This window comes from Pithys albifrons, chromosome Z (assembly GCF_047495875.1).
Source record: "Pithys albifrons albifrons isolate INPA30051 chromosome Z, PitAlb_v1, whole genome shotgun sequence".
Classification (NCBI taxonomy): Eukaryota; Metazoa; Chordata; class Aves; order Passeriformes; family Thamnophilidae; genus Pithys; species Pithys albifrons.
Genome location: NC_092497.1, coordinates 24855946 through 24880908, shown reverse-complemented (window position 1 = coordinate 24880908; position 24963 = coordinate 24855946). Strand labels below are relative to the sequence as shown.

The 24963-nt window shown below is 38.0% G+C and overlaps 1 protein-coding gene across 3 annotated transcripts in view; it reads right to left on the bottom strand.

Annotated features, from left to right (window-relative positions):
* HOMER1 (homer scaffold protein 1) overlaps positions 1 to 24963 on the bottom strand; it is a 103201-nt gene that overhangs the window by 42627 nt on the left and 35611 nt on the right. For all 3 annotated transcript variants that reach the window (XM_071580763.1, XM_071580764.1, XM_071580762.1), the window contains 2 exons: positions 22448 to 22540; positions 12871 to 13013 (listed from right to left, as the gene is read on the bottom strand). In XM_071580763.1, the coding sequence (XP_071436864.1) occupies positions 12871 to 13013; positions 22448 to 22540 (236 nt within the window). The remainder of the gene's footprint in view (positions 1 to 12870; positions 13014 to 22447; positions 22541 to 24963) is intronic.

Sequence of the window (24963 nt, the reverse complement as noted above, 5' to 3'; positions counted from 1 at the left end):
CCTACCTGCCATGGTTTAGCATGTTTTAGTATTGCAAGCTTTATTTCACCTTCCCTGATAAGGCCCTTAGACTAGGGAAAGAGCAGGGCAAAAAAGCCAACCTTCTTCAGCCTCTCACTGTGCTGAACACAAGCCCAGCACAAACGATCCCTTAAGTGCCAAAGTAGAATTAAATCAGAAGACTAAAATCTCTGCAGAGTACAGAAGGAAGGCTCTACCCAATTGGTGTTGTCATGTAAATATATTCATTTTAAATTTCAAGGTATTTCCTATATCAAGTGAGCAGGTAATTCACAGTTATACACAATGATCAGTTAGATCACACTTCAGGCATGTAGGAAACTGTTTTTGCCACCCTCTTAAAATTCAGGCGAAATTAATCTGGATGTAATATCTACATGCATCTGGCTTTAGACAACAAAACCATACCTTGCTTCTATACCTACTATCACTATAGGGGAAAAAGACCTTCAATTTTTCTTCCTTTGGGAAACTACCAGAGTTGGGTAACTTAGAATTCAGTCAATTCACTTTGGCTTGGTGTGGGGTTTTTTCTGAGCCATGTTATTTGAAGAAAATTACTTCTTAATTACCTGCAGGATTGCAGGCTCCTAGAAGAATAGTTTCCACTATTCTAACTTCAATTTAGAAAGCAAACCCTTTGCATTTCATATCAGGAAGGCAGAACATCATTACATCACAATACCACAGAGTGAAATCTGCAAAGGCAAGAACCATAAAATTAAAGCAGATCAGAAGAAGTGGACCACACATAAAGGTTTACTATTGTATACTTGAGAAAACAGAATTCTAGACATTCTGGACATTTTATTTCAGCACCTTCAGCCATCTCTAGCTTCCTTCATTTGCCAAAGGGCTTAAGAGTTGATTAGAAAACTCTCTTCTATTCTAGTTCATTGCTGATTTTTGCCAAATCAATTCATTACACACAAAATTTGATGGTTGTTTGGTGTCACTGTGAAATACTTTGATGAATATTTATGAATTGCTAGTTGTCCACATTTCACCAAAGTGCTATTCAGCAACTTAAATTAATTTCAGCAGAGCCTCCTGTTATGTGATCAAACACTGATCAACTCAAACTGCTTTCTGTCTGTTCTATAAAATGTCACTGACATATACAGAGATTATAAAGGAGCTCAAAATGTGTGACTCTTTAGGTATAGAAACCTTCCCTCAAGCATAAAGCTGATGGAAAAGTACAGAAATTGTTGATCTCCATTTAGCTGTATTCTGCAAGAGGATATATTAAGCATGTATTTTTGACAGACAAAATAGCCTACTTCTGTGTTTAGATGTGCCTGCCCCTAACCTCTACTTATGTCTGTCAGAAGTAGGTTGACACTATTGAAGTCCCACTGCAAGGCATCTGCCTACTACAATGAGACAGAGGATAATCAACATGACACAATGATATTCAATAATACAACTTGTTCATGTGGAGCCTGAATGCTGTTTGCAAGTTCAGACACATTCTGAAGAGGCTTACAAGAAAGTAACTTTGGACTTCTACTTGATCAATGAGTTCTTAGTCTAGTCTTCACAGGGCTTGCTCTGCCTGTGCAGGAGTATCTGATGAGTAGAGATAGTAATTTAAGTAGCCCATAAGGGAGCCAATGGTAGGGTAACCACAATGCCAGGGAACATGACACTGTGTTGCCTCCATTGAAAACAGGAAGCAAAACTCTGGATCACAACATTGCCAAGAACTACAAATCAAGGTTGGACCTGGGAAAGAGGGCTTAGTGAATGAAACCCATCTACCATGGGTTTAGATGTTCAAAAGCTAAGAGAGGTTAAGTATCCTGAGATGGCACTTCATCTGCCCAGTCTTAGGTGACTACCTAGCAGGAAATGCATCAGGCACTATGGAGACCCCTCAGGTGTAATTTATGGACCTCAGTATCACGTGGATGTGACAGAATTTGCTGGTTCTCCATCAGAGGACCCAGGCCACAGTATCCTACAAAGGAATTACTACCTTGGTTTACTTGTAAACCCTATCTCTAAATAAATCTTTAGCAATCCTAATTCATCTGACAAAAATAAGACACTTACAGAGTATCATACTAGGAATACAGCATGGATCTTTTTGATTAGACTTGAAATTAAGCATTTAACTTCATGAGAAAATTAACAGTGCCTTGTGTCCTTGGTCCTACATCTCTTGCAGGGATGCAAAATGATGTCTCAAACAATAGATATATTTTATATACATCTACATACACACACACACACACACACACATATACATACATACATACATACATACATACATACATATATATACACATTTTAGGAATTCCACATAAATTCTAGAAAAAATAAATTTGATGAAAACTCTTTTTGTAGAAGAGATTAATTTAAATGTGAACTAATTCTTTTAACAAATACACCAAGTTAGTACTCATGCTATGTATTTTAATATAGAGTTTTATAAATTGCTTTTCTCTGCTTTGTCAAACTTTAGGTTTTTAGACATGCATTCTTTCAGAAGCAGGCAGAGGTAATCCATTTGGCTGAATCCTACCAAGAAATAGCTAAGACCAGCCTGTGGCTTCATCAAGCTCATCATGATTTCTTTCCATCATGCAGAAAACTGTATGTTGGCTCTGAGCTGGTGAAATCATCAGGCACAACAGTTAGTTCCTAAGCCACATGTGCCTGGGAGTGAAAAATATTCCAGGGGACAGAAGAGTTCTATCCAAGACTCCGTCCTATGTAACCACTGGAAGAGTTTGTACCAGCTGCTCAAGGTACAGTTGCCAGTTCCGAAGCTTTACTTTGGGATCAGTGATGCAGCAAAGGAACAGGAGCTGCACCCACATGACAACTCTGCCTCCTTTTAACCCAAGCAGATTTAGGTACAGTAGCACTTCTACCTCATATCTTTTACAAGAAAGAATTCGTAATTTAAATTTAACTTGCTGGCTATTATTGGGTCTGACTTTCCAAGTTAATCCTCTAGTTTAAAGGTATCTAATTGACTAAAATTAGCTAATTTGAAGTCCATATGGGCTTCATTAACACCATCTAAGAACTATAAATGGCAAAGCCTATAGATCCAAGGATCCATGTAGTGTGTTTTAGGGGAATCCACAGTTAACAATTCAGCAAGACTCAAAGTTGAAATGCTTCACGATTTAAGATACTTGGCATATTGTAACTCAGGTCAGATGTAATGAAGTTCCTCTACCACATATCTACTAGTATTCTTATAAATGACAGCAGGAATAAAACGAATGACTGCCTCTTAAGCTTAAATATTTGCAGATGATGCTAGCCATCTTCCTTCTGTTTCCAAAGTGTACCTCTTCTGCAAGGAGAGGGGGTAAATAGGAAGGAAATAATGCAAGAAATTCTAAAAGGAATAAAATTCCATTAACTAAATTGATCCTTTAACATGAGATATTAAAGGATGAAATTGTGTTTATTTACATTCTGCTTGGAAGTTTCAGAAAAAAAATGAGTTCTATACTGTTTCAAGAATAGTAATTCATTACTCTTCAACTTGTCATCATAGTTGTCTGTTTATCATCAAGCCTACCAGATGGCAGTGAAAACATAGCCATACAGTATAGATATGATTTCAGAAGCAGATATCTATCTATCTATCTATCTATCTATCTATCTATCTATCTATCTATCTATCTATCTATCTATCTATCTATCTATCTATCTCTTTCTCTCTGCAGCTTCTTTTATGAGAAGTCCACATGACATCTGAGATAACACAAAAGGCAGAGTAATTTGTTGGTATCAGTAAAAAAGGTCTAAACTTGTATCAACCATATGCATCCACTGGAGCTTCAACTTTGCTAAAATGTACTCAGTAAGAGACTGTGTTCTTCCTTCCTTCCTTTCTCCCTCCCTCCCTCTCTCTCTCCCTCCTTACCTCCCTCTTTCCCTCTTCTAAAAAATACTTCATTCGAGTATTCCACTGGGTTTGGCCCTGGGGCCTAAAAAAGGTAACATTTTCTCTTAGAGTAAAGCAGACAGATGAGTGACAGCAACACAGAGATGTTTCAGAAGAACACAGGAGCAGGCAAAACAGACACTATATCTAGTACAGGGTATAGAGGCCAAGTGACCTGGAAACAAACACTAAGACCTTACATTTTCAAAGAGACACTAACTGAAAGATTCAGGCTTGTTTTGTTTGTTTGTTTTATAATAGAATCATAATGTTGCTTGGGTTGGGAGGGATCTTAACGATCTTCCAGTTCCAACTGCCCCTGCCATAGGCAGGGACACCCTTCACTAGACTAGGTTGCTCAGAGCCCCGTCCAACCAGGCTTTGAACACTTCCCGGGATGGGGCATCCACAACTTCTCTGGGCAACCTGTTTCAGTGTCTCATCACTCTCATTATAAAACATTTGGGTGAAGATATGCAAGTACTTGAGCAACTGAACACCTGGAGATGTTTCTCCATTAAAAACATACACTTCACAACCAATTGAGGAAGTATGGCTTTAGGGGGCAGGTTTATGTGAACTTTCAAAGGGTACGGCTGTGTTTTGAGACTGTATTGTTGCTATGAGTAGTTACCTTTTAAAATAACAAAACTGGAAAAAAGCCAAGTTTTCTTCTGTGTCTGAGGTTTTTTATTTTTCAAGAATTTCTAGGTGGATGAGAACATGTAACTTGAAATGCAAGACCAGACTATTCTTGCATTTCATATAAACACATTATAATGACAGTCAATTTAGAGACAGAAAACAGTAAATGAACAAGTCTGAAAACGTTTCTTTAGCATTTGACTACCCATACAGATGGTTGCATAAGCATTGTATTTTGTGTTGGCAGAGATAAGAGGATTAAGCACCAGCTACTAGGAGTATTTTATTATCTAACATATACACTTCTAAATGGCTGTTGGGGCATAACTTGAAGATGTCTCTTTGGAGAGGTAAAGCACGTCTGTGTGCAGACAGGTGCAAACTCTGTAATACTCTTACCTGCAGAACAGACTGACATAGGAAAATCTCATTGCAAAATTCCAGCCTCTGAAGAAAGCCCTCAGTTTCTCATCAAAAATTAATCCCAGGTTGAAGGCATGGGCATGTATAGTTCACACTACCTTGGTTGTGAAATACTTTAATGCATCACCTTCCCTATCCAGTGAGGAGGAGACAGAGACATTTGAGTGATCAAACATGGTGATAAGTATGTTTGTCTTGCAAAATATCCCCTCCGCCTTTGTTAAAAAAATGTTCTTTTCTCAAGGGTCATGACTGTTCGGAAATCCATTGAGACCCAGGAAATCAACAGCTATGTGTTTGGGGGGTTCTGTTTCCTCTGGCAACTTCAGGTTTTACTGGCTTTCTGGTTTTGTTTCTTTAATGGGAGGCTTGAAAATGGTAAGTGTGCAGTGAGGCTTCCAACCTGAAGAAAGCAAGACATTTGTAGATTCAAAGTACTAGGTCTTTCCACAGGTGATTGAAAAACAATTTTATAAAAGTGACTATTTCCTCTCAAAATTTTTGATTGTGTTTTTTTCTGAAGATTAGTGTATTGAGACCTGCAGCATTTCTTTGCTGTGTCTGTTCTCTTTGAAACTAAGGGCACTTTTCAGTTTTGAAAAAAAAAGTGTTTTAAAAGACACCTCAAAGAGATCTCTGGGCTATTACAGACAGGACCTCGGATTCCTTCATGTGCCCAAGGAAAGTTCAGTTTTGCAGCTTACAGAATCATAAAATCATAGAATGTTAAGTGTTGTAAGGGACCTTAAAGATCACTTAGTCCCAACCCACCCTGCCATGGGCAGAGATACCTCCCACTACACCAGGTTGCTCAAGGCTTTATCCAATTTGGCCTTAAACACTGCCAGGGTTGGAGCATCCTCAGCCTCCCTGGGAAACCTGTGATACCTTTACTGTGAAACCCTTACAGTAACGATTTTCTTCCCAATACCTACCCTAAATTTCCCCTTTCCCAATCTGTACCCATTACACCTTGTCCCATCACTACAGTTCCTGATGAAGTCCCCCTCTGCTTCCCCTGTGGACCCCATTAAGATACTTCAAGGTTGCTGTGAGGTCTCCTCATATCCTTCACTTCTCCAGGGTGAACTGCCCCAACGTTCTTAGTCTGTCTTCACAGGGAAGGTGCTCCAGTTCTCTTAATCCTAATCCTTATATCTAATCCCTATTTACTGGTTGAAAGGTTTCCTATGATGACACTAAACCATATAAAAAACACCGATGGAAGTGAGAGTAAAGTAGATGTAAGGCATCAACTGTCTACATAAAATCTTCTAAAAATACTGTTTTAATAATTCTTCTTGAAAAGATTATTGTGTCTTTGATCTTAGAACTGAAAACCCAGCAGATTCTAAATAACGTATGTACAAATCGTACAATAAAACAAACCTCACAGACACTGCTCACAAATTTAGACAAGTATTCACAGTGGTATCAAAATGCACAATAAAAAAAGCTCATTATTCAAGTAAATTACTTGGAAAACCCAGAATAAAAAAAATAGGCCTTCCCTCACTGCTTAAAAATGACAAAAAATGGCCACTGCAAGCTAAAAGTAGATCCCTAAAATGAAAAACACAGTTCAAATAATGTATTCTTGAGAATATTAACGAAAGTAATGACTGTGAAATAATGGGCACCATAAAAAAATCCAACCCACACCATTCACCCTACAGAATAGGATTTAGTGTTACATATTTCAATTCACAAAGCCAGTGTTTACAGTTGTCAAGGTATATCTTTTAATGTCATCCATACTTTGGATAGGTTGAACACAATGGATTTACTTCAAGTAATGAAAGTTCATTCCTTAAGCAAGATAGATGTTTTTTTCTCTCCTTCTTGTTGTTTTGTTGTTGTTGTTTTTACTTGTTGGGTTTTTGTTTTGTAAAAGGGCTTTTTAAAAATAACTAATTAAAGCCAGAAAAATCACACAGTAAAAGTAATATGGTTTTGGCTTCAGGTTTGAGGGGGGGGGCATTTTTTTTGTTTTGGGGGTTTTATTGTTTTGGGGGTTTTTTCGTGGGTGTGTTTGTTTTGAAATATAAGCAGCATAAGGATTACATTCCTCTTCTACAAATGTATTTGACAGGTATGTTTCAAGAGGGCTTACCAGTCCCTGAGAACAACATTTATATCACGTAATTTCAAACATTCAGCTCACATCATCTGCATCACTCCCTTGGAGTTCTCGCTAAATATACGTCAGGAAGTAGGCAATTCACATGCCCCAAATTAGAACATGCCTAGGTGCACAAGGGAGATGGTGAAATTACTTTCTTAAGTGTTAGATTATTTTTAGGTTTTTGCTCTTTTTTTGCTTTCAGCCATTCTCCCAGATATTAAAATTAGCTCTATAAGATCCAGAGTTCTTCATTTTGAAGAGTTAAGCAACACATACAACACAGCCATTCTTCCACTCTATCTCTCCTTCCATTACTAGAGACAACTTATGAAAATAGTTTACTGTGTATTCCAAATACACCTTGAAGAATTTGTCAGAAATTGTCAAAATCAGGAAAGTCAGACAAAAATATTTACACAATGTAAGATTTTCCTTTCAAGTTAATAATTTCCTAGCAAGAACTTTTAATTTGAAGGAGACCCTACTTAAGCAGACCCTACGCAGCAGCTTAGGCAGAATGCAGGAGTTTGGGAAGCAGCAAGAATTGGGTCAGGGAAGGAGAGGGAAGCACCAGGCTCTTGCTGGTGGAGTACAAAAGGCTGAAGAACAGTACAGCTATGGCCTTCAAAACATGAAACAGATGTTGGTTCAAGGGAAGTCAAGATCTTGGTCCAAGTTTCTGCATTAACCAGTTCTTTGCTTACACTGACAGCAGGAACATATCACCTTTGGTTTCTTCTATTAGTGTGACTCAAAAAATAATAAACTTTTTCAACAGAGCAACTGAATTTACTACAATTCCACTGGTGTGCCCTAAAATGTCACAGTTCATTACAGTACTGTGCAATGTGAAGACAGTTACTGTCTTTTATGTTACACAGAAAACTTCCAAAAATGCCCGACTTTATCCATTTCTATTACAGGTTTTCAAAGTTCAAGTGGGTAAAGCTTAGAGCAGCTTGATCTGATCTCAAAGCTGTTCTTTGAGCAGGAGCTTGGATTACGGAGCTTGTGAGCTTCCTCCCAACAATAAACCACCCTCTGATCAGGTTAAGCAACATTCAAAACAAAGAATTTTAAGAAAAGAAATACACACCTCAGGCCTACTTGGTGAGGAAAGAACATCTAAATACTAGGATTTGAGTATAATTTCAAATTACAAAACAACACAATAATTAACTCAAAACTTCTCCTTAAAGCCAAGTTAATAGTTTCATATGATTCACAAAGCACCTGTACTGTAACAGTATTTAAGCTTGTAGAAGTGAGTAGTTTGAACACACACAGTGAAAAATCTACTAAAGAGATTTCTACATACAACTTTTAATGAAAATCCAATGAAAGAACATGATTTAGCAGCAAGACTTTTGGTTTTTCTTTGTTGTACAGCATTAGATTTACATGCAGCATTATTAAATAGTAACCTGTCTAGACAATAACACATCTAAGATATAAGCATCATGTGAATTAAGTCCATTTTCACTAAGGCAACGAGTCAAAATTCCCTATTAAAAATTTGTTTAAATACAAAAACAGGAGTTTCAACTGACAAGTAACCAACACACACACATATATTGTCTGATCAAAACGTTATGTAATAGAAATTCCAAGTTTATGAATTACAAGTGAAAATGAGGTAACAAGTACAAGTCATGGTTGACAGGAAATTGAAGACTTTCAAGGTTTGTCTCAGAAGAATCCTTTTATATTTTGTTTCTGAAAATGTGTTTTATCAGCTTCTTAAGGTGCCAAAACTGAAACAAAGCTTGTTATAAACAAATGTATTCTCTTAAAGAGTGAAAGAGCAAGTTCATCAGTTATCAAAAAGCAGCAGTTGTAGAGTTCACTCTATTCAGCCTTGAAATATAGTTCAAATATTAAAACTGAATAGTTTTAATAAAAGTTTTAAACCTCACAGTGCATAGTAAAATTCTTGGTCATCTGAAAACTTTTATTTAAAAGCCAGTCACATCAGAAGTATGTAAAATTTTTTGCAACTTTTTTCTCTCAAAACTCCAATTTATGATCAACAGGTTTTGGCTAGAGAAAAAATAAAAAAAAAATTCACAGCTTGAAGAATGTGAAAAACATTTTTTAAACAAGGAAGATGTCTGAGGAAACTAAAATTTACGTAAGAACAAAAACATATACTTAGAAAAAAATATGTGCTTTTTTCAGTCTTAATTATTTTAAATACTAGATTTGATTAACTAGTCTCTGCTAGAAAAAAGTCTTCCTGGACTAGCTATTGTTCAGATAGGGACCAGTCAGTATCTCAGACAAGATTTTTAAAGATTCTAATGCCAGACTTAGGCTACATTTTACTTCCGTTTCTTCTGGCAACATTTACCCATGAGAGCAACTCTTAGGCTATAGCAGATTATAGAATGTGTGAGTTCACAATCATATTATTTCATAGTTCAGCATTAGCTATCATACATAGTTTAAAAAAGACAAGACATTTAATTACAAGCGTTTATCTTTTGTGCAAGACTCTTAACTGTTTAATACTCTTGTTTCAAGCAGTTGATTTGAGTTACACTGCTTGTGAAGAGCATTAGGACTTTCAGATGAGAATAAATTGTTGAAACTAGACTTCAGCCCTACCAAGCTCATGGGATATGAGTGGAACTTTGAACATATTCTGGAGAATGTTCATTTCAATATGTAGAATTATTTCTTGAAATAATAAGATATTTGAGTTCTAATAAAACTCTGGTGATTTAACTAATGCTGGTTTTCAGCTTTTGGGTATAAATGGTCAGAAAATACCCATAAACACAAACGTAGTCTACACTTGATGCTGCTGAAATAACAGGCCTCAGCTGCTTATGCTAAGACATAAAGGATGCAGAGAAGAATGCTTGCAGAAGACATCTCTGGCCAGCAAAGACATGTTGTAACAAAATCCAGCTTAACAGTTTTGAGGTGTGCAAATCAAAAATGACAAGCAGTAGAATGCAAACTAAAGCATGATTTCCATACCTGTGATTTCTTACCTTTCCACTCCTGTCAGACTCTTCCAGTTCATGCAAAGACATGAAACCCCATACCTAAACCACAGTTTTTACAGTAGCTCCCTTCAAACCTTTTCACCTCTGTATTGTCTGCCACAGAGACACCTGCACTCTGCTGTGGTTGCTGACCCTCTTGGCAGCAACACAGTGCACCCCTCACAGGCACCCTGCAGCACAGTGCAGCAGCACCTCACCCTGCACACAATGCTCAGACACTTGCACCGTGACTGCCTGGGCTGCTGCCATGAAGCCCCACACATGCCCTCACTGTGCTCCAGCCTACACTGAAGACCACTCCTTTTCACTCTTGACAGGACAAGTATGAACTGTCAATGCCAGAGCAGAACAAAGCTTTCCTATTTATCAAAAAAAAAAAAAGTGCTATGTCAGTGTTATTTCAGTGCAGCATTAGCCAGTCTCAGTGCCTTTCATGTCCCCTACAGCTGAACTCATTGAGGGAAATTCACAACGCTTTTTCTTCTGAAGGGCATCTAGACACTGATCAGCAGCTCCTGGACTAAAGGCAAGTAAGTAAAAAGAAGTGCCATGAAGATGACATTCAAATGCCCTTCCAGCATTACCCTCCTCATCCTGAAGTGCTGACTAAAATTTATCTTTGCTGAAACATAGGATGCAGAATAAAAAGACTCAGGATCAGCAGAAGTTACCAGGGTGCACAAAGAAAAGGTTTAGTTCAGCAACTCCTCTCCATCATATGTGGAGTGCCACATATGTATCACACCATGAGTTGGGCCGGGAACAAGGAGAAGCACAGTACATTTCTGTATCCCGATACATGAGAAGTTCAGGGATTCTCCAAGGATCACGGTGTAATGTTTAAAAAAGGTTTTTTCCTTTTAAATCATGGTAAGCAGACTGCAGAGAGCACCTTTTCAGACAGCACAAACAGCTAAGTGTGTCTACTTAGTTGCTAATTTATTATGAAAAGCATCTACAAAAACATGCCCATGTACTGAGGATTAACACAATCCTGGAGGCTTCGCTTTTCATCTCTTTTGTGCATGTGTTTCATGCACCTTTATTGATTTATAATGAATAAATAAACTTTACTTAGGTATAATAAAACCATTACCTATTCCAAAAATTACTTTAATTCAAAGGGTGTAAAAACTTAGTTTTCTTCAGTAATAGTTCACTAATGAACTTGAAGCTACCATTAGTGAGACAAAACATTGGTCTTTCAAGAATCAACATGAAAAGTAAATCTTAAAATGCAGAGTTACTGTTGGAAAACCAATCATAGCTGGTGGTATTTAACAGAACAAAAATCTATAACTAGGCACTCACTGCAGACATGAAGTAGATAGAAAAATTGAATGCAAGTAGAAATTTTGAAATCTCTATTCTACACCATCAATAATGACAGCTGTGTAGTTTCAAAAGCAGCTTCAGCCATACTCAATAGAGAGCAAACCTAGTTACTATACTGGCATACCAGAAAACACATTTACATATGCAGAACAAGAGGAAAGATCTCCAAGCTACTTTTTGAAAAAACAAACCACATTGCTCCTGTGTGAACTTTATCACAACTCTTTTTCACAAAAATATTGATAAAGATTTTCAACACTTAAACAGTTTAAATAAACTCCTTACAGAATACTAATTGAAGTGCAACATTAGTAAACTCCTTCAACATGCACATAGCACTCTTACAGCACACCATTTCTTCTAAAACATATAACAGATGCACTGATGACAGTATAAAAATAAATACAATCACTCTGTTAAAAAAATAGTGTCAAAGTTTGGTTGGAGGTTTTTTTCTCATTTGAAAATGTATATTGTTTTTTTCCAGATGCTTAATAGTATTACTGTCTTACAAAAACTGAGACATCCTGTAAATTTTCAGTTTCACGTCTGCTTGCTTGGAATAGCATGATGCATCTGAAGAGCTAGTATTCCTAAACCTTTGACCAGGAACTCTTTAACTCTACTTAAACTGAACAACATTTAAAAAAATAAATCTAATATTTCTAGCTGTGTTCTAAGTTTATTAAATGTTTCACTTACTCTCCATGGTCCCAATACATTATGTGTTTTATTGAGACTGAGTCCTCTACAATTACATCTAATGGACAAGATATATTCATTGTAACTTTGTGTCATTAAATAAAAAATCTTACTTTTCTTAAAGAAAACAGGGAACAGCATTCCTAGTGTAACAAACTATAATTCAGTCTGAAGCAGACTTACACTTCTCTTGTACTTAAAATAGTTGAAAAATTTTGCAGCTGTCAGAGAACTGTTCAATGAAGGGGTGCTTTAAACTTCATAATCCAAAAGTGCTGCAAGAGTCCCTTTTCTTCCAACAACTTGTCAACAAAAGGTTGGCATCCAGTCCCATCAGTCATTTAACAAATGTGTGCAAAAATAATTAAATTGAAATATTCTATGAAGTAGGTAATTTTACTAAGATCTCAGACATTGAAATAATAATTCCTGTTAAAGGGACACCTACACTAGTCAGTGTTCAAGGGCTGAATATAAAGTAATGTTCCCCCAAATCTTAATCCAAGAGATTTTCTCATACACTTTTTAAAAAAATTAAAACAAAGATTATATTGCAAATCCAAAAGTTGGTCCATTTTTGGGGGGACAGGTGGGTTTTCTTTTTTCTCCCATGCAATATGGGAGAAGGTCCCTTTAACAAGGAAGGAGACAAGTATCACTTAATCAGGATGTGGGAATGGAATCTGTACCTATGGGTAAATGGCAATGCGTTCTGGGTTGGTTCAGCCCTTGGTTCTGAGTTCTGTGTCACTTCTGGCATCGCTCTCTCGTCATCTGTCCCATTAATACTTTCCGGTGTTAAGGGAGACTGAATATCCCCTCCAGCTGATTCCTTAAGGAAAACAAACAACACATTAAAATTACAAACTGACCTGCTCAGGAAAACTATGCACATAAAAGTACTAACATTAATTCTTAAATTATACACAGTTGTTAGGCAGTATTAATATGAGGTTCAGATTGCCAGCATCCCTCACGGTCACATATCATCATATGTATTTAATATAGAAGTATATTACCATAAGAGTCACATTATCTTGTACAAAAAAAAACCCTGGCTTATGAATTCTTTGAAAGTATTCAGCCTTCCATTTTTACAGATCACTCTCTCACTGATTCAGCCCTCATCCCAATACACCCTGGGTGACTAGTGACACCCAGAATTCTTGTCTTGTAGTTTATATTCTAACTCAGTGAAACATAAAATTCTGAAATTTGTTTCAAAATCTAGGTTTTGTACTGCTTATTAACCAAAGTGGACAGCGGAAGGGCACCTGTGGTGCATTCACAGTCTCACCACTGAGCCACCTGGAAAGAACGCGTGTTCAGCAGAGTACAGGCTTGCTACCGTGGCCTAGCTCATGCTGTTCACCATATTATCTGGGAAGGAGAATACTCCACGTAGACCCAGGTAGCTTCTGCTATGGCTATGTAACTGGACACCTGAGAAACCTACTGGTTTCCTCTCAACAGAAGGCACTGGCATGTTTTACATTATCCTTCATCACACTAGCATGCACATTCGTGTGTAAAGAGAACAGCAAAATAAAAAGGTAAATATATATGAATTGTATGGTTTTGTCTATTATTATCCTCCAACAGGATATTTGAAAAACAAGTTTCCACTGACAATAAATGAAAGCCTTTATGGTCCTGAAAGTTTTTCTTCTCTTTCTTCTTCTTCCCAAACTACACTAGATATTTTTAAAAATTACATATCACACTGTACAAAATCTGGATGGCTTGTATCTTTAAGAAAAAATTCCTTCAACAGTATTATTAGATACATAAAATCAGAGCATACTTATTAAAATGTTTTAAGTGTGGATGCATAAAAATTATTTCAGTAGAAGGAAAAAAATGTGCAAAGCTGATTTGTAGTAAAGTACTTCCAGAGACTTCTAATGTGAATGAAATTCAAGTAATAAAAGTTAAGGCAGACAAACATCCCAGTCTATGTAGCACCTAAAGGTTCAGGGCCTTCAAAATCATGAGCAAGAGAAACATCGGGTTCTAGTGTGTCTCTCTTACAGAAATAATACAGATTAATCAGTGCTTTCACACTTTCACATCTACACTTATCTGATGAATAAATTATTTGTATACAAATATAATTGAATTGACCCTGAACAAAGAACCAAAGAAGCAGTTCTTTACTTACAGTGAACAAATGATTTAAAAATATTTACAAATATTTACAAATAACATATTTCCATTCCATACTAATTAGAGAGAGTAAAAATTTTAGAAACATTTTGTGAGATGTGCATCTGTAATGAAGGTTTTATTCCATACCTTTATAACTTTCACTCCAAATTTTAAAAAGCTGGGGGAGAAATTGTGGTCAACTTAAAAAGATATTTTTATCCTTCCCTTCCAGCTGGAAGAGCGGGTTAAATTAGGTCTAACTTTGAACTGTATGTACATACACACTGTATTGAAAAAAAAGGAGTGCTTAGACTGAAAATGACAAGTCTTCCAAATCAATTATATATTTTAAAATCTGGTATATCCCATTTGTAACAGCTACAAATAGATATTTCAAACATTTGAGAAGAAAGATTGACAGGTCTGTGGTATAAAATCATTATTGTATCATACCTTCATTTCTGGAAGATACTGAATTTTAGGTCACTCACTAGTACTGGACTTACACATGGACTGAGAATTAGTGTTTTTACACATGACAAATAAATATGAGAGTCTGACTCGGGCATATTTTACTATTTAAGAGTTTGCCAGAGATCGGCACTGTCTAAAATAGCTCTGGTCTATTAACAGATGTGCAGAACTCTGGTGATCCTAAGCATACGAAAATAACAGTGTCTACAGTATCTAAACTAAACATAACAGTGCAGTATTCATCAAAAGATGCCTAAATCTCAACATCTTAAAAAAAAACATATGTGCTCACAAAAGAGTCTTTAAAGTAAAACAAGTAGACTTTACAGTCCAAATCAAACCATCTTTGAATGGTAACTAAAAAAAGAACAGGTGGTTGTCAAATCATGAACAAACAAAAGCACACCCAGCATATTTTCTTATTGAGTATTATACTATCTTCCAATTAAGTATTCCATACAGTTCTCTGGCACAGCTGTACTTCACAGTGCTTCTCTGTTTAGTACTGATTGACAACGACATAAGCCTGCTAGCTACTGATTCAGACACCATAACACATGTGAAACATTTGTTCCAGTACAGAAATTGATATAACATCCCAGAACGTTACTTGCTTCACAAGCTTTAAGTAGATTTTGTGCTTCTACAAAGAAAAAGACAACAGATGATAATGCAGGACCATTTTAGAATCATAGAATCATAGAATTATAGAATCGATTCGGTTGGAAAAGACCTCAGAGATCATCGAGTCCAAACCTTGGTCCAGCTCTAGTCCATTTACTAGATCATGGCACTCAGTGCCAAATCCAATCTGCGTTTAAAAATCTCTAGGGATGGTGAATCCACCACCTCTCTGGGCAGCCCATTCCAATGCCTGAGCACTCTCTCTGGAAACAATTTTTTTCTGATATCCAACTTAAATTTCCCCTGCAGAGCTTAAGCCCATGCCCCCTTGTCCTATTGCTGAGTGCCTGGGAGAAGAGACCAGCCCCCACCTGGCTGGAACTTCCCTTCAGGTAGTTCTAGACAGTGATGAGGTCACCTCTGAGCCTCCTCTTCTCCAGGCTAAACAACCCCAGCTCCCTCAGCCTCTCCCCATAGGGCTTGTGCTCCAGTCCCTTCACCAGCCTTGTTGCTCTTCTCTGGACTCGCTCCAGCACCTCAATATCCTTTCTGAACTGAGGGGCCCAGAACTGAACACAGTACTCAAGGTGTGGCCTCACCAACGCAGAGTACAAGGGAAGGATCACTTTCCTGGTCCTGCTGGCCACGCTATTTTTGATACAGGACAGGATCCCATTGGCCTTCTTGGCCACCTGGGCACACTGTTGACTCATGTTGAGCTTCCTGTCAATTAGTACTCCAAGGTCCCTTTCTGCCTGGCTGCTCTCCAGCCACTCTGTGCCCAGCCTGTAGTGCTGCAGGGGGTTGTTGTGGCCAAAGTGTAGGACCCGGCACTTGGCCTTGTTGAACTTCATCCCATTGGAATCAGCCCATCTCTCAACTCTATCCAGATCCCTCTGCAGAGCCCTCCTGCCTTCCAGCAGGTCGACACTCCCTCCCAGCTTAGTGTCATCAGCAAATTTGCTGATGATGGACCCAATCCCCTCATCTAAATCATCAATGAAGATGTTAAACAGGACTGGACCCAACACAGACCCCTGGGGAACACCACTAGTGACCGGCCGCCAGCTGGATGCAGCTCCATTCACCAGCACTCTCTGGGCCCGACCCTCCAGCCAGCTCTTAATCCAGGAGAGGGTACACTTGTCCAGGCCATGGGCTACCAGCTTCTCCAGGAGTATATTATGGGAGACAGTGTCAAAGGCCTTGCTGAAGACCAGATAGACCACATCCACAGCCTTCCCCTCATCCACCAGGTGGGTCACCTGATTGTAAAAAGAGATCAGGTTGGTCAGACAGGACCTGCCCCTCCTAAACCCATGCTGGCTGGATCTAATCCCTTGTCCCTGAAGATGCTGTGTGATTGCACTCAGGATGAACTGCTCCATAACCCTGCCAGGCACGGAGGTCAAGCTGACAGGCTTGGAGTTGCCAGGGTCCTGCTTGCAGCCCTTTTTGTGGGTTGGGGTGACATTGGCCAACCTCCAATCACCTGGGACCTCCCCAGAGAGCCAGGACTGTTGGAAGATGATGGAGAGAGGTTTGGCAAGCTCTTCTGCCAGCTCCTTCATCACCCTGGGATGGATCCCATCTGGTCCCATAGACTTGTTAGGATCCAGCTGGCTCAGTAAGTCAGTAACTATTTCCTCCTGGAATACAGGAGGGTTATTCAGCTCCCTCTCCCTGTCTACCAGCTCCAGAGGCCAGTTGTCTTGAGGGCCACCTGTCCTACTGGTGAAAACTTAGGCAAAGTAGGTGTTAAGTACCTCAGCCTTTTCCTCATCTTCCTTAACTATATTTCCCTCCAAGTCCAACAGAGAATCGAGGTTTTCCTTGCCCCTCCTTTTGTTATTAATGTATTTATAAAAGGACTTTTTGTTATCCCTAACTGAAATAGCCAAATTTACTTCAAATTCCACTTTTCTTTCCCTAATTTTTTTCCTGCATGACCTAGCTCTATCTGTAAATTTTTCGTAAGTAGCCAGCCCTTTTTTCCATAGTCTGTAAACTTTCTTTTTATCCCTGATTTCTTGCAGAATCTCCCTATTTAACCAAGCCGGCCGTCTTCCCCTCCGGCTGGCCTTTCGGCACACTGGTATAGCCTGTTGCTGTGCACTCAAAATTTCCTTCTTAATACATGTCCAATCCTCCTGGACCTCCTTGCCTTTAAGGGTTGTTTCCCAGGGTATGCTCTGACTCAGTTTTTTGAATAGGCCAAAATCTGCTCTCTGGAAGTCCAGAGTAGAGGTTTTAATGGTGGCTCTCCTTACATCCCTGAGGACTGAAAATTCTATTATTTCATGGTCACTATGCCCCAGGCGGCCTCCAACCACTACATCATCTACCAGCCCCTCTCTGTTTGTAAACAGTAGGTCTAGCAGGGCCTTTACCCCTGGTAGGCTCATTTACCAGTTGATGAAGGAAATTGTCCTCTATACACTCCAGGAACCTCCTTGACTGCCTCTTCTCTGCAGTATGAAGCTCCCAGCAGATATCTGGCAGGTTAAAGTCACCCACAAGAACAAGGGCTGGGGATTTTGAGACATCCGCCAGCTGCTTGTAGAATAATTCATCCCCTTCATCATCCTGGTTAGGCGGTCTGTAACAGACTCCCACAAGGGTGTCAGCCTTGTTGGCCTTCCCCCTGATTCTGGCCCACAGGCACTCAACCTTGTCACTGATGACCTCAACTTCAACAGAGTCAAGAGACTCTCTAACATATAAAGCCACCCCTCCACCTCTCCTTCCCTGCCTGTCCTTTCTGAAGAGCTTGTAGCCCCCCATAGCAGCACTCCAGTCATGTGAGTCATCCCACCACATTTCTGTGACAGCAATATGTCATAGTTTTCCTGCTGCACTATGGCTTCCAGCTCCTCTTGTTTGTTTCCCATACTGCGTGCATTGGTGTACATGCACTTCAGCTGGGCCATTGATTTCATTCTCAACTCGGGCTCTAAGCCCTTAGGCCTATCTCTGGAGAGCCCAGTTGCCATCCCTTCCCCCTTCAAACCTAGTTTAAAGCCCTCCTAACCAACCCTGCCAAAACTAACCCATTTCCAATACTAAAAATTATGTGAGACTAAAATTTTTCAGGCAATAGCTATTCCTCAGTCTGCATAGGAGGAGCTTAGAATCACAGACAAGACTATTCTGAGTAAATTACTCACCACATAATTTCAGAAACCAACAAAGGTCTTAATCGGAAATGACTGAGGTCAAAACAAGTATCGGAGTATAGTCTTGCTTAGAGAACAAGAACAAAGGAGGTTCAGATGACAGCTGGTTGGGCTGAAACCCCTCAAGCCTTATGGGCTGCACCTGCAAACTGGAGAAACTGCTCTGTTTGGCTCTGTACTTAAACCTAATTAAGGTTAGCCTAAAAAAGGAAAAAAAGGGGGGTAGGTGGACATGATTTTCAGGATATTGGTTCATGCAGCTCAGCGAACTCCAGATCAAAGTGTTGCTCTTTAAGTGCATAGGCAAGTTTGTAACAGAATACACCATGGCTGATTTATCATTGCACGACCCATGAGCATAGGACAAGAGCAAAATAATTCCCTATCTTAAAGGATGGATGTGGGAATTAGGAGGTGACAGAGCAAGTAAGCTGGTGTTTCAGTTTTATATAAACAAGATAAGAGTCTTCAAATTTTTATTATCTAAGGCTGAGTTAAATGGACAGCAGATGGTGCACCTCTGTACATAGGTGGTCTTTGAAGTTCCAAACCAGACACTTTCTTTCTAGACCAAAGCCTCCAGACATACTACATATGTCTAAAGCATGGAATATCATATGAATACATCTTAATACAGATGAGTTTGAATGTACAGGTTCTCTGACATAGAAACAATGCTTTCCTCACCATTTCAAGAAAGCACTGTGAACTTTATGGGACTTAACAAAGCAACATTTCTCTTGTAATTCATTGGTTCAGGCCACTGTCTTTCTCTGGGGAAGTTAAATTCTTTTTATAGTAAAGGTAAATGGTGATTCTATTTATTATCTGAGAAAAATCTGAGAAATTAAAGCAGAGCCTGCTGATAAACAGGTGAGGAATAAGCAGGATTAAGATGAGATGCAGAGGTTAAAATTGTCGGCAGTATTGCTAAGGAGAAAAGGAACTCCTGCTACAAAGTAACTGTAAATTAAGCTCTTTTATTGTATTTGTATTGTTTTATTTCTACTACATGCTTCACACACACACACACATACTCCCCCCAAAATCCCAAGAATATCCATCAGATGAAACTAAATATCCAGAACACCCATGGAACTACTACTTCCTGGCCATTAAAGCACTTTATAGGACCAACACCATGCTAAAGCTTGTAACTCTCCAGAGAAGCGGCCAAACTTCAATGAAGTTCAGGCAAGATTCTTCTGAAGTTTTAACATGGCTCAAGTCTGCTCAATACTTTAACTACAATTTCTGAGATATTTCTGGTTTTATCTCTTGTTTTCTATCCTCTGCAGTTTCACAAGTTTTTGCAGGGCATTCAGAATTGAAACTCACATATGCCAGTGGTATTTGCAGGCTTGCGTCAAACAGTAGTGAACAGCAAATAGCTTGTGCAGCGTTTTGTTACATTAGTTTTGTAGATATTTCGATAAAGATTCAATCCATAAGGACATGCTGAGGCAGAAAAAGGTAAATATACTTTTACTCTTTTAGAACTGGTACTTGAATTAACTGGTAAATAATAAGGACATCATTTAAAGCAGTACCAAGATAAATAAATAAAGCCTTTTATTTAAGCTTTGATGTGTATTTTCCAGTGTTGATATGCAATATCTTGCTACCTATTATTTATTTAATGCAGAATGATATCTGCAAGTCTAAGACAGCAGAGGGAATGACACTTGTAGGTAACGGGTCTACCATTACAGAGATTCTCACAAGCTACCTTGCAATGACTTTCTTGTCAATCCAGTCAAAATGTCAGTTTCTACAATCTTGATTGATCACTGAGAATATCGCCTTCCTCTTTTACTCTCCCTCTCTGCAATGAATCATTATGCAAAAGGCAAAGAAGAGCTGTAAAATTATTGAGAAAGGCAACAATTGAATTATTTGCCTTGCAGCCACTCTCTGGTAGATGATGAAAATGAGAGCAAGTGCTTATTCAAATATCTCTAGGGTTCTACCTTCCCTGCCCAGTACCAAGCATCCTCTTCCTCCCAGTAGTAAATCTCTTTGAATTAGCCCCAGTGCCATAGAAGTGCTGCAGTTTGTCACAATGCCATCACTCCTCATATGTTCCTAACTCTGAAGTTCTTGATTCAATTCCCTTCCCTCTGGGAAACTAGTAAGTTCATGTGTCAGCACTTGCGCTAACTGTATTATTCAGAATAATACAGCAGCTTAACACAGTGAAAAGCCAAGAGAAGAAAAGTAAGGTCTGAATAGGAAATTATTCCCAAGTGTGCCATAATGAAATTGCAGCCCTCAACAGGCATTACGGAATCGTTCAAGGTAACATTTCTGTAACTGCCTACAGTATAGAAGGTTAGGTTTCAATTGTAAAGGAACACTGTACAGGAAAATGAACAATATTAATAGCTCACAGAGTTTAAGAGAAAGCTTTAACACTGAGGGACTGCTACATGAAATCATCTTGTCTCTGAGTGAGAAGTTCCAATTTATATCCAAACCAGATAATAAGTCACTCAGTTTGACAGCATCAGATTTAACTTCTGAGTCCAGAATATTAATCAACATGTCAAAAGAGAACAGTAATTTTTTGCCTATAACATCAAGAAACTGGAGGCCTGGCTGAAGCATTTTACTGTTTCTAAAGCCAAGTGTATGTTATCAACAAGTGTGTAATATTGAAATACATACTTCCATTGTCTCTGTGGAATTTATCAGAAACTTAGTCATGAAAACTAATAAAAAAAGACTGCCTTATTTCTCTCCCATTACAGCAGAGCAAGCAAGTTCTCATTAACAGCAAAAGCCAACCTAGCTGTGGGCAACATCCCGATTGAGAAAACAGCACAAGCTTGGTTCATTGTGTATGTTCTTCTGGTTTCCACTGGCTTCTCTTGAAAGGCCATCAGGTATAGCTTTCTGGTGGCAATAAAACTATTTGTACAACACATTGCAAACTACCTGTCATCCTTGCTCCACCAAAGATCAGAAGCCTATTACAGTGCAAAGTGCTTAAGAGACACAACTGATTCAAAATTAACAAAGACTCCCCAGAAAGAAGACTCAGCTATATTAATCCTACTCAACTCAGGAACCCCAGCTGTAGTTTTAAAGCTGCTGCGTTCTCCAGGAAAAGCAATTTCCTTTGTCTTTACTATTGTTTAAAACCAAGCAAATAGCTAACACTGAGTCAAAAATACTGGGTTGGAGGGCAGGATAGTTGAAGCATAAAAGCCTTACACAAATTTGTTTTTTCAAAGCAAATTCAAAGTAGTCATAATTAATTTTAGGCATGACTAATGATCTAGTAACTTAGCCTCCTATTAGGCCTATATTAACTCAGTTCCCGATTTGAGATACCTTTTATAAACTCCTCTTGTACATCATGGCTAACTGTAACAAAACTCCAGAACCAGCATGTGAATCTGTCATCTCCCTTCAACACATTTCACAAGAGAAACCTACACAGTGGGAAATAAGTGGTTTGCCATTTTAACTTTCATTTTTGTTGCAATAATTGTTCTGTAAAGCTTATTTACAGTGCACCACCTGAATTTTCATGGATACAATAAAAAAACATACAGAAAGTATTTACTATAGATTCTTTCTGTTTACTTGTTTTCTTTGGAAAGCTCAAAGAAAGGAATAAAAAATCCCCTCAATTTTATTTTAAAACAAGTCCCTTTGACACTTCTCCAATGTATGTGAAATGTATTCTTGAGACTTCTTGGCATTCTTGTTGACTGATGAGAGAACTCACAGTAACTGAGAAATACCTTCTTAATTTTTAATACATATCTGTGTAAGAAACAATAAAGTAAGTAGCACAGATGCAAAGTACATGCTTGAATCAGGCAATAAGACTCACTTGAGAGGGTGTACTTGTTAGCTCCATCTTTTCATGGGATTTTTCCTTTGCTATTCGTGCAGCTTCCTTGAATTCCTGAAATTTTTCAGCAAACTGAAGGTACATATGTTTAAAGAAAAAAAAAGAAAAAAAGAGAGAAAGAGTAGGTGTGAAGCAATACATTACATGCAGAATAGGATGATGTACTTTGCATTTTACAAAGTCAATTTCTGTCATTCAATTTTAAAATCTTTCTCCTTATGAGATACTAATTTAACTGAGTTTCCCAGTGATACACTTTTCAGAGATAACGAACACTGTTTACATATCAGGAAAATTACAATGCAACGAAACATGATCTGTTGCCTATGATTTTGAAAAAACTTGCCTTATAGATGGCCAATAATAGTGACAAACTGCCTTACACAGCTGCTTTCAGATGCAGGTTTTACCCTCCTCCTGACAGTAACTGATCTAATTCTGAAGCCTAATGCGGTCACCTTTAGCCCACATCTTTCACTGGGCTTCATTTTTTCATGGCTGAAACAAAACTGATTTATTCCCAAGTTTTAACTGCATTTATTATTTAAATAGCTAATTAGGAAAGCAACAGTGGAAATACTGAATTAAGTTCATCTCTTCATTGTTCATGGACATCAATCAAGTTAAAAACAAATCTATTTAACTAAATACTTGCATGCACTGAACACTGAATCAAGGAATTGCACATGGAATTGCCATATGAATCTTTACTTCTATGCTTCCAGAAAACAGCTAAAGCAGCAATTTAGAAATACAGGTACCCTTAGACTTCAGAGAGTAAATCAATTTAATAAAGAATAGGCCTGGTTTCTCTTGGTAGAGAAAAATTTGGCTTCCTGGATCTCATCTTGACTCTCCATTAACTGCTATAGTAGTTGAGCATTTGTTTTTGTGACCTACAGAACATTACCTTACTATGATCAGTTTAAGACTGAAATGATTCTGCAAAAATATTGGAGTCTTCAACAACAGCTTCTAAATCTCTCTGGCAACAGCATATGAAGAAATTGTTTTTCACTCCATGTACTTAGAAGGTACAAAGGCTACCTTTCTTCTGATATAACTTTGTCAACTATTTTCAATTAAAACTTCACCTACTATACAAGACCAAAAAAATCTTATGGTCTTTGAAACTTCTCATGGTAAGCTACCAGTATTCGAGAAAACATAATTTCTCTCTAATTGTAGCTTATATTTCACCTGTCAGGTTATTTCAAAGCTTATTTTTCCTCAAGTTTAATCCACTATCAAAAAAACCATCTCAGAACAGATAATTAAATTGGCAACAGATCATCAGAACTAGATGATACTTGTACCTAAACAGCAAAACTGATGGGTTACCTATTATTTAAATCAGCTTTAAGACCAGAGGATTGTTAAATGGAAAACATAATTCTGGGGTTTAGAATAAATGGCTGAAGATATAAAGGCAGTAAATATGGTTATCTGTATCACAGCCATAGAAATTGTAAAAAACATATAATAGATAGATCAACAGGTAGCATTCTGAGAAAGGGCCAATTTAAGGCAAATTTAGTAGAAATTTTCACAAATCTTCTAGAATTCCTTGAGATAGGCGATGGATAACAGATTTTCCTGATAAAATTCCTGAATAATAAAGACAAGGACCCATAGCATGCAAGGAAAAGTTAGCTGGAGGATCAAAATTTTAAGGAAAAGATGAAAAATTGTGTAGGAAGACTTCATGCAGCTCTTCTAGTGACACTTCCCATTTAGCATACTCTTTAAGCTTTATGGAATAAATCAGATCAACCAATTCAAAAGGGTAAGACAGACAGCAAACTCTAAAAGGAATATTTCTTCTAATATATCAGGATACTTTCAGAATCATAAACATATTCTGAATGAGAAAGTAGTCTCAGTTTTTCCTGAAAATCATGGCACATTCTATTTCTCCTACTGGATCAGCAAGAGGGGCTCTGCTTACAAATCCTGACCCTGTGAACAGAATGTTCTTCAACAAGGTATCTTTCAGGTCTCATCGACTTCCAATGGGACAGCCTTGAGATGAACTTGTGGTCTAATGCATTGAGAAAAGGTCTAATGAAGATAAATAAATATTTAATTAATTTTCTTCCATACTGTTTGTATGTGAAGTTCATTAGTGTCATTACTTTTTTATGAGTCTCACTCAACTAATTCTCAGTCACAATAATTGTACAAAAAGAGGTTACCACTGTTGCACTCTACTCTACCAACTAGTTCAGAAGGACAAGGGCAAGTGAACGAAGAACACTACAAAAGTCAAACATTTTACTGTAAGATAAGCAGATAATGATGTGAGAATAAACAGTTTACTTTGTCTGCTGTGATTATTGCATCATTAACCTGTGGAAACAAGTCACAGACTGCACCAAGTCTTTTCTGTGATTGCAGGTTGTCTTTTGCTCCCTGAAACTTGAAATATTTCACTGGGGCTTACAGACACTACTGCAACACAAATTACATGCAACAGGGCTGTTAACTTAAGGACT